Source organism: Eimeria maxima, genomic scaffold, assembly GCF_000499605.1.
Source record: "Eimeria maxima Weybridge genomic scaffold, Emw_scaff534, whole genome shotgun sequence".
Taxonomy (NCBI): Eukaryota; Apicomplexa; class Conoidasida; order Eucoccidiorida; family Eimeriidae; genus Eimeria; species Eimeria maxima.
Genome location: NW_013563885.1, coordinates 13637 through 23582, shown reverse-complemented (window position 1 = coordinate 23582; position 9946 = coordinate 13637). Strand labels below are relative to the sequence as shown.

Here is a 9946-nt window from a genome sequence, read left to right as displayed (position 1 = left end):
TATATATATATATATATAGCCCTATTAAGAAGATTGCTTTGGGGAGGAGACACTTTTGTGTTACAAGGGGAGGGACGGAGACAAGGGGTGTGTGTGGGCCTTTTTGCTTGTTTGTTCTTTACCACTACCCCGGTGTTGCTGCTGTTGCTGCTGTTGTTGCTGCTGTTGGGTGCAGTCTATTTGCAGCTCTGTCCTTCAGAAGGTGCAGGAGAAGCTGCCACGGCGGACGCCCACAGAAGAGGCCCCTGAGGGTGTAGCAGCAGCAGGAGAGATGCTGCTGCTGCTGCAGAGCAGAGACACTTTGATGCTCTTAAGAGATATCGCACAACAGGCAGCACAGCATGCAGCAGCAGAAGGCTGCAGCAGACACGGGGCCCTTTCTTTAGAGGAAGAATCTCCGTGGCTATACCAGTAAGACAACACAATAAACGGAAGGATATATAAGCTCGCCTCGAAGAGGGAAGGTGTCCTCTTTAAGTATGCAAACTGGAGAACGCTCTGCTGCTGCTGCTGCTGCTTCGTGCAGGTACTCTTGGCTTCCCGTTGCCTCTTCTCTGTCTAGTCTTAGGGACGGCAACAGCGGCGGCTGCAACTCCCGCCAGCAGCAGCTGCTGCCTGCCCCGTTTGCGTCGACGGACTGCAGCACTGCTGCTGCAAAGACACCTCACATCGTCTCCTTTAGCACCAAAGTAAGTGCTGCTGCCATATATGGACAACAAAGTAGACACTAAAGCAGACAAACAGCAGAGGAGACACTGAACAAGGAGAGAGCAGAGGAAACAGGCGATTGACGTGCATTGATGGGGATGGGGATCGGGAACGGGATCGTGGTGGGAGTTGTACTTTTTGTGTGGGGTTGTTTGCATGCAGCTGCTGCGGCTGAACTCTAAGGAAGCCCCAATGCGGGTACAACTGAGGGCGTCTGATGGTAAAGAACATTTTATTTTAATTAAAGGAGGAGATGGGGTGTCTCTTGACCTCCATATGCAAACCCTCAGACGTCTATTACTCCGCATCGTCCGTACCATTCCTGCTGCTGTTGCTGCTGTTGTTTCTGCTGCTGTTGCAGCAGTTGCTACTGTTGCTGCTGCACTTGCTGCACTTGGTGCTGTTGCTGTTGCGAGACAAAAATACACTTAATTATCCCTTCACAAGATAACGTTTAAGAGATACAAAAGCCTAACGGTGCGGTTGTGTGCTGCAGCAGGGAGGTCCACGTACCCCCTCCTCTGCTCGAGCATCTGCTGCATCACCTGGATCAGCAGCAGCAGCACCAGCAGATGCTTTATGTCTCCGTTTTTTCGGGGTCCAGCCTCTATCGTGCTGCCATGGTATTGTTGAATGGGTACAAGATGTTTGTCCCCTTTCTACTCTCTGCGAATTCTTCTCTGGGTCCCCCCTAGCTGCATCTCCAGCTAGTAAACGCTATGCGGCTTTTCTTAGAGATGCAGCAACAGCAGCAACAGCAGCTGCTGCTGCAGCACCAGATACTGCTGCTGCGGATGCAAAGAGGGAGGCGCGGAAGCGTTCAGGAGCAGCACCTGCAGCTCCTGATGCAACTGCTGCAGGAACAGCAGCAGCAGCAGCAGCAGCACAGGGGAGGAGAGCAGCTCACGGTGTGGGGCCGGCAGAAGTGTGGGAAAAGATATTTGAGCTGCCTGCCGCTGCAGTAGAGGAGGTATACAGCGAGTGTGTTGAGCTAGCTAGCTCTTGTCCTGCTAAACAAACAGCAGCAGCAGCACCCAGCAGCAGCAGCAGGGGCCTCAGCTGGAGAAGCAGCAGCTGTGGCCTGCTTGGGGGCCCCGCAGTGGCCCCTATTAATTCCTTGTTAGCGTGCTTAGCGGCTATCTCCGCAGATGCTGAAGAACTGCTGCTGTTCAGGAGACACTTTGCTGTCTCCTTAGCAGCAAATGCTGCTGTGGGGTATTGTCTAGGTATTGGGGACAGACACCTTAGCAACTGTCTCCTCGACCTACATACAGGCGAGGTAAGTCAGCCCAAAACCCTAAACCCTAAACCCTAAACTTTAAATCTGTATATTTATGTGAATGTTTATATTCTTAGTTATTTAGTTGGCATTTTAATACATGCGGTGGATGCCTGTTTAAAGAAGACAACAGGGGGAAAAGGTGCCAAATTTGATCTGCTGCTGCTGTTGCTGCTGCTGTGTGTTTACAGTGTATAGACATTGACTTTGGCTATGCCTTTGACTTTGCTGTCTATGGGCTGCCAGTGCCCGAAATGTCTCCTTTTCGTCTGTCCCCTTGTCTCCTCCGTGTTGTGGGGCCCCCTGGTGCACGGGAGTACTCGCTGCTGCAGTCTCCTTTCTTCAAGCAATACAGCAGCAGCAGCAGCTGCAGGCTCTCCCGTGCCTCAGCAGCAACTGCAGGAACAACAGCTGCTGCTGCTTCCGCTGCAGTACCAGTGCATGCATGGGCATCAGGCGCTTTGGGGCTTTTCGAGCACCGCCTTGCAGCAGCATTGGAGTGTCTGCGTAACCAAAGAGACTTTTTGCATGCAGCTGTTGAGTTGTTTGTCCGAGACCCCGCAGCTCTCTATCGCACTGTAAGAATTACTCACACAGCAGCAACTGCAGCAGCAGTTGTTGTTGTTGCTGCTGCTACTGAATTCGTTAAAGAGTCGTATAAATAGGGACGTGGGGCTGTGGGGTGTTGGATTGATGCAGGCTGCAGGGAGGAAAGCAGCAGTGTGGGGTGAGGGAGACATGGGAGCGCTTGAGATCGCCACTGGGATCGCCTCCAGGCCTTCGTTAGATGATGGAGACTCCCTTGGACCCCCCACCGTGCGCCTGCAGACACCCAAAGCAGCTGTGTTGGGTGTATCTGTCTCCAAGTGTGGGGCCCCACACCTTGCATGCAACGCTCCCCAAGAAGGGAGAGGAACCACCACCAACCCCAGCAACAGCAGCGGCAACAGCAGCAGCAGGAGGGATGCGACTGAGGAAGCTAGGCACCGGGTGCTGACCACCTTAAAGAGAAAATTGAAGGGTGTACATCCATCCTTGATTCTCCTCGACCTCTTGCAAGACCATTGCCAGGTAGGGACAAAGTGTCTCTTTCCCTTGCCTTCTACCTATTTGCTGCTGCTGCGCTGTTGCTGTTGCTGCTACTGTTGCAGCTGCGCTGTCTATGTTATGTTTATGTGCTGCAGCCCTACATCGCCTCTGCTGCTGTTCGCCCCTCCTCTGTCTTGTGGGGTTTGGTGACGGGTATCGAACCCTTCAGGGCCCGATCCGCCCTCTTACCCTCCTCTTTCTCTAAGCAGCAGCAGCAACAGCAGCTGCAGCAGCTGCAGCTGCTGCAGCAGGAGGCTAGTTGTTATCCCTTAAGCTCCGCTGAGCAGGCACGCTGTCTTATAGAGATAGCAACAGACCCTAATGTCTTAGGACGTGCATGGGGGGGACTAACGCCTTTTATATAAATGAAGAAAGGAGACACCTGATTAACAAAATTTAATGGTAAATAAACTGTCAATTCATTGTGTGTTTGTGTAGATAGCAGTTGTAGACTGGATCTAGCTAGCTAGCTAGCTAGGAACATGTAGCTAGCCAACCAGCTAGATAGCTACGTCTAGCTAGCTAGCTAGGTAGGTGGGTAGGCTAGCTAGCTATATCTAGTTAGAGAGTTAGCTATATCAAGTTGACAAGGAGTTTTATGTTGGAAAAATTGACAAGATTTATTGCATGCGCATGCATTAATATGCTACTCAACAGCAGCAGCAGATGTCATTAGGCCGCTGCTGCTGCAGCTGTTGCTGCTTTTGCTACTTCTGGACAAACTGCAGCACAAGCTGGTCCAGCTGCAGCTTCTGCTGCTGCACTGTCAGCTGCGTCTGCAGCTCCTACTGCAGCGGGACAGGCTTCTGCTGCTACTGCTGCTGCAGCAGTTGCATCTGCTGCTTCTTCTGCTGCATCTTCTGCAGCACCATCTGCTGCAGCTTGTGCTGCAGCATAACCTGCAGCAAATAGCTGCTGCAGGAGATATATGATGATGGCATTAGCAGCAGACATTATTATTATTTATACTTATATATATTTATACTGTATAAAGTTAAGGAGTATGGGAGGAGAAAGGAGACAAAAGTGTCTCCTTTTTCCTTATCGAGGGGCAGGAGGTCGGCGTTGCTTCCTGCTGCTCTTGCTGCTGCACCAAGAGACAAATGCATCTTTATTAAGACACAATAGTTGTATAACAGTATTAAGGAGACAAGCAACAGCAAGAACAGCAAGCATCTCCTTATTAAACCAATTAGACCATTGGTCTATCTCATGAGTGGTCCATTGGTGTCTAGTTGTCTCCGCTGTCTCCTTGAGGTATTGAGCTCCTTGCTGCAGTTCTGATTCAATGCTGTTGCTGTTGCTGTTGCTGTTGTTGTCTCCATCTCTCTGTAGCTCACCTGCTGCTGTTGCTCCTCCTGCTGCAGTTGTTGTTGCTGCTGCTGCTGCTGTTGGGAAGGGGAGACCAGCAGCAGTAGTAGCAGCAGCATCATGCAGAATATTAGATGCAGAGTCTGATGATATAAACTGTAAGAGGGGACGAACAGCAGCACTGTCTCTTAATTGTTTATCTGCTGCTGCTGAGCAATTTATACTAAATAGACAAGAAAGGGGATTAGGAGGAAGCAGCAGCATACATAAAAAGAACAGCAGCAGCAGCAAAGAGTATGGCAGCAGCACACGATTCTTTGATACTGCAGCACGGAAGCAGTTGCTGCTGATGTATAAAACTGCTGCATGCAGCACGCATATACCTGTCCATATAAATACTAATCCTGTCTCTGCATGCCCATCCCAGCTGCATACTTCTGTCTCCTTTTCTGCTGCTGCTGCTGCTGCTGCTCCAGCAGGAAGAGGAGGACGAGGAGCAGCAGCAGCAGACAGTGGTACTCCTCCTGCTGTCTCCTCCATGAAAGAAGGAGGCAACCAATGTGGGGTGGCCGTATTGCTGCTGCTGCTGCTGCTGCTGCTGTCATTGATAGCTGCTGCTGCAGGCAGAGGAGACAGGGCAACAGCAGCTTCGTACAGCAGCAGGGGATCAGCATCAAGGGACAGGTATCCCTCAAAGTCGTCAATATCCACTCCTGCTGCTTCTGCTGCTGCTACTGCTTGCTGCTGCTGCTTCTGCTGCTGCTGCAGCATCGATCCTTCCGTGGAGGAGGAGACAGTAGCACTAAATCCAGACGTATCCACTGGTGGCTGCTGGTGTTGCAGTTGCTGCACTTGCTGCAGCTGCTGCTGTTGCTGCTGTTGCTGCTGTCCATTTCTATCTCGAAGGCGTTGTTGCATCTGCAAGGCATTAAAGCTCTGAGAACTGCTGCTTTCTTGCTGCTGTTGCTGCTGTTGCTGCTGTTGCTGCTGTTGCTGCTGTTGCTGCTGTTGCTGCTGCAACAGTGAGCTTGTCGCTTCTTCTGCTCTTTCTGCTCCTGCTGCTCTTGCAGCTCTTGCTATTCTTGCTAGTCTTGCTAATCTTGCTGCTTTTGCTGCTTTTGCTGCTTTTGCTGCATTTGCTGCTGCAGCAGCAGCAGCAGCATCAGCATCAGTTTCTTCTGGCTCATGAGTGTCTTCTTTGTGTGTCCAGTAGCAAGGAAGAGGAAACATATTAGGTTGATAGAAGAGCAGCAGCAGCAGGGCAAGAGTAGCAAGATCAACAGCAGCAAGAGAGAGAACAGAGAGTACAACAGGAGCAGCAAAAGGGGAGGAGACAGGAGGAGAGGATCTAGATGATAAAAAGGGACAATTATAAATAGGATAAGAAAAGAGCATAGATATAGATAAACCTATAAGAATAAATAAATCAAGAAAAAAAGAAGAAAATGTATTTATACCTGAATATTGTTGTATAATTAATAATAAGCTAGCAGCAGCAGATAATATACCATAACTTATATGTAATTTATATATATTTATACCTATTCTTATTGTTATATATCCTCTTATTATTATATTATTTATTTCTTTTATACATCCAACTGTCTCCTCTCTTATTTCCTCTTTATATCTGTCTCCTTTATTGTCTCCTTTATTCTCCTGCTGCTCCTGCAACAAACCTTGCCACTTCTTCCCCTCCTGCTGCTGCTGCTGCTGCTGCTGCTGTTGCTGCTGCTGGTGTTGGTCTGCTGCAGGAGAGGACAGTATAACAGCAAAAGGGGCAGAAGAAGTAAGAGGGAGACAACCCAATTGAGAGACAGCAATACCTACATCTGCTTGCTGCAGCGCAGGGGAGTTGCTGCTGCTGTCTCCTGCCATACATGTTATTAGTCCCCTTTTCTGGTACTGCAGCACGAGCAGCTTCTTGCCTAAAGGAGACACTCGACCGAAGACACGGATACGAGGGAGGAGTCGTGCAAATAAGGAGACAAAAGGGGTTAATTGTCCTTTTTTTGCTGCTCTTTTTGCTCCTGCTGCTGCTGCTGCTGCACCTGCTGCTGCTGCTGCTGAGAAAGGAGAAGAAGAAGGAGGCAATCCGCTTAATGGAGACCCACCTAAGGCATCTCTACCATGCAATAAAGTTGTCTCCTCTGTTACCTTCTTCGACCCCACAACTCCACCTCCCTCGGGATCGGTGGGATCGGGATCGGTGGGATCGGGATCGTGTGGGGTCCCGGGATCGGGAGTCGTCATAAGAACTTTTGCTGCAGCAAGTGTTACTGCTAATTCTTTATACTCTTGTGATCTATAAACCCTATTAGGGCTTATTATCTCCCCTGTATCTACATTGGTCCATTGGACCACGTGCTGCTGCTGTTGTTGCTGCTGCTGCTGCTGCTGCTGAGGAGAGACACCCCACGAAGTGTCTCCTTTATTATTACTATTATTATTATTAGTCTCTGTAACAACACTCCCTAATAACACTGGTACTGCTGCTGCTCTTTTTGCTGCTGCTGCTGCTGCTGCTGATGCTGTTTTTGTTGCATTTCCTTCTTCTCTGCTTGCTTGTGGTAGTAACTCTATATCTGTCTCTTCTTCTATCTCTTCCTCGTCATCTTCTATCTCTTCTGCTCCTGCTGCTGCTGCTGCTGCTGCAGTGAGCTGTCTCCTTTGGGATCGGGATCGGGATCGGGTTCGAGTAAATAGACCCGCCTGTCTCCCTACAGCAATTGCGGTGTATGGATTGTCTCCTGTTAATATAACACAATGTATACCTCCTCCTCTTAATTCTTTTATTGTCTCCTTTGTATCATGACGAAGTTTATTACCATATAATATAAGACCTAAGCAGCATAAGTTAGACTCAACCTGGGATCGTGGGAGACGACCGATCCCACCGATCCCACCGATCCCATCGATCCCACCGCCGATCCCACCGATCCCATCGATCCCATCGATCCCAGTACTACCGATCCCATCAAGGGTATCAATCTCTTTCTGTGTTAATTCTCTATAAGCAAGAGCAACAACATAATATCCTTTTCTTGCATGCATTGCTGCTTGCTGCATATAATTAGATGGTATTGTGTCTTTGCTGCAGACACGCAGCAACTCTTCGTGTCTTCCCTTACAAAAAATATACCCACGGGCCCCATGGCACCCCCCTGTGTCTTTGCATGCACGAGCAACAACACTAATTAATCCATTTGTCTCATTAAAACTATAAGGAGCTACTATCTCTAACATGTTTGCTGCTGCTGCTGCTGCTGCTGCTGCTGCTGCTGCTGCTGCTGCTGCTGCTTCTCCCTCCTGCTGCTGCTGCTGCAGTTGTTGCACGGTCTCAGGCCTAGGGACAAGAAATTGACGGGTCCTTCGGTGCTTCTGTAGATCTGCAGCCCACGCAGTTGTTGCACGAAATAGTTGCTGCTGCTGCTGCTGCTGTTGCTGCTGCTGCTGCTTGTTCTCTGCTAAGACAGCAGCAGCAACTTCTATTAATTCATATCCGCTTGCTCTTAGAGATTCTCTCTCTATGGTGGCTCCCTCGATTACTGCTGCAGCAGCAGCAGCAGCAGCAGATCCTCTGCTGCTGTCTGCTGCTGCTGCTGCTGCTGCTTCTGATATAGCCAGTAACTCTTCCCCCGTATAAATCCCTTTGCCTCCTAATGCAGCATTCTGCTGCTGCTGCTGCTGCTGCTGTCTTACCCACTGTGCTACTCCGTGTGCTGAATAGTGCAGGGAGTTGCAGCAGGCAAGACACTGACGCAGCAGCAGACTCATCGATCCCGATCCCGACTTTGTGGGGTTTGCTGCTGCTGCTGCTGCTGCTGCATCTGCATGCATAATAAGGGGTTCTTCTTCTTCCTGTCTATGCATAGGGATAGCAGCAGAGGGACTGCTGTCTCCATTGTCTCCTTGCTGTCTCCTTCCTTTGTTACTACTACTAATACTACTACTACCACCACCACTGCTGCTGTTGCTGCTGTTGCTGCTGCTGCTGCCTCTGCTGCTCCTTATAAGGGAATAAAATATTCCCTTATTTATTGTATGAATAGCAAGAAGAGACATTTCTTTTGTTGTTAATGTCCCTGTCTTATCAAGACACATAACTTGTACTCTTGCTGCTAGGGGCAGCATACCTGGTATAACAGCAACAGCCCTGCTGCTGCTGCTGCTGCTTCTGCTGCTGCTGCTGCTGCTGCTGCTGCTACGGAGACGGGCAGCATTAATACTAGCACAGAGTCCCCATAAGGCAGGGAGATAAAGGGGTAATAATTTTAATAATTTATCTGCCCCTTTATTTATTATATCTAGAGGAGACAATAAAAAAGGAGACTGTATAATAATTAAGGAGACAATTAATAATATAATTAATAATAATAAATAAATAAAATCTTTATTTAATTTATATCTTATTATATTCTTATCCTTGTCCTCCTCCTGCATCTGCATCTGCTGCTGCTGCTGCTGCTGCTGCAGTGTCTCCTCTCCTGATCTTGTTGCTATACCCCAGCAGCAACCCTCCTGCAGCAGCAAACCTGCTGCATCCTCTATCTCCTTATACTTTAATAGATCCTCCTGTCCCCTCCTGCTGCTGCTGCTGCTGCTGCTGCTGCTGTTACTGTTGTCTCCTATGTCATCCCCACCAACAGCAGGTCCTAACATCTCTGCCTCTAAACTGCTGCTGCTGCTGCTGCTGCTGCTGCTGCTGCAGTGTAGTATACGTGATGAGGTGTATATACACCCCACAGCATTACCTGATAAAGAAAGAGGATCTGCTGCTTCTTCTGCGGTTACCTGGCTTACATCGAACTCAGGCTCTGCTGCTGCTGCTGCTGCTGCTGCTGCTGTTGCTGCTGCTGCTGGTGTTGCTCCTGCAGCAGGAGAAGCAGCAGCAGGTACCTTAAGGACAGGCTTAGTCTCTCCTGTTAGATGTGATTCATCAACAGAGACAGCCCCATGCAGCAGCAGCAAATCGCATGCTAATGTGTCTCCTTCCTGCAGCAGCAGCAGATCCCCAGGGACTATATCTGCAGCAGCAACACGCTGCAGCACATAAATACTGTCTCCTCCTTCTCCTTCCCCTGTTGCTGCTGCTGCTGTTGTTGTTTGCTGCTGCTGCTGCTGTTTACGTAGACAAAATGCATGTATATTGCTGCGTATACGAGCTTGCTGCTGCGCTGCAGCAGCAACTTGCTGCTCTGCTGCTCTGAGTGTATATACACCATAAGATAGATCTATGAATGGCAGCAGCAGCAGCAGCAGCGCATGCATATTATTTATATAAAATGTTTGTATCCATAAGGATAAACAAATAAGTAAATAATATTCATCTTGTACTAATACAGTAATAATAAGAGACAATAAGGGACGCAGCATGCATGCATGTCTTTGCTGCTGCTGCTGCAGCAATTGTCTCCTTCTTAATGTATTAGGAGGTAGTATATGTTTATCTAGTGCAGCAGCAACTGACTCTGCTGCTGCTGCTGCTGCTTCTTTTTTGTCTCCTGTCTCCTTTTGCTGCTGCAGTGCTGCTGCTAAATCTCGTGCTGCTGCTGCTGC

General features: G+C 49.0%; 2 protein-coding genes across 2 annotated transcripts; one reads left to right on the top strand and one right to left on the bottom strand.

Annotated features, from left to right (window-relative positions):
- Positions 1 to 304: 304 nt before the first annotated feature.
- EMWEY_00036700 (phosphatidylinositol 3-and 4-kinase domain-containing protein, putative) lies at positions 305 to 3441 on the top strand (the record flags this gene model as incomplete). Its single annotated transcript, XM_013478624.1, has 7 exons — positions 305 to 411; positions 527 to 689; positions 871 to 906; positions 1313 to 1987; positions 2179 to 2565; positions 2687 to 3058; positions 3172 to 3441. 7 exons carry the CDS (start codon positions 305 to 307, stop codon positions 3439 to 3441), a joined length of 2010 nt encoding a protein of 669 aa, XP_013334078.1.
- A 307-nt stretch (positions 3442 to 3748) lies between these two features.
- Positions 3749 to 8521, bottom strand: EMWEY_00036690 (cation-transporting ATPase, putative; the record flags this gene model as incomplete). Its single annotated transcript, XM_013478623.1, has 3 exons — positions 3749 to 3988; positions 4823 to 5796; positions 6067 to 8521. 3 exons carry the CDS (start codon positions 8519 to 8521, stop codon positions 3749 to 3751), a joined length of 3669 nt encoding a protein of 1222 aa, XP_013334077.1.
- Positions 8522 to 9946: the final 1425 nt, after the last annotated feature.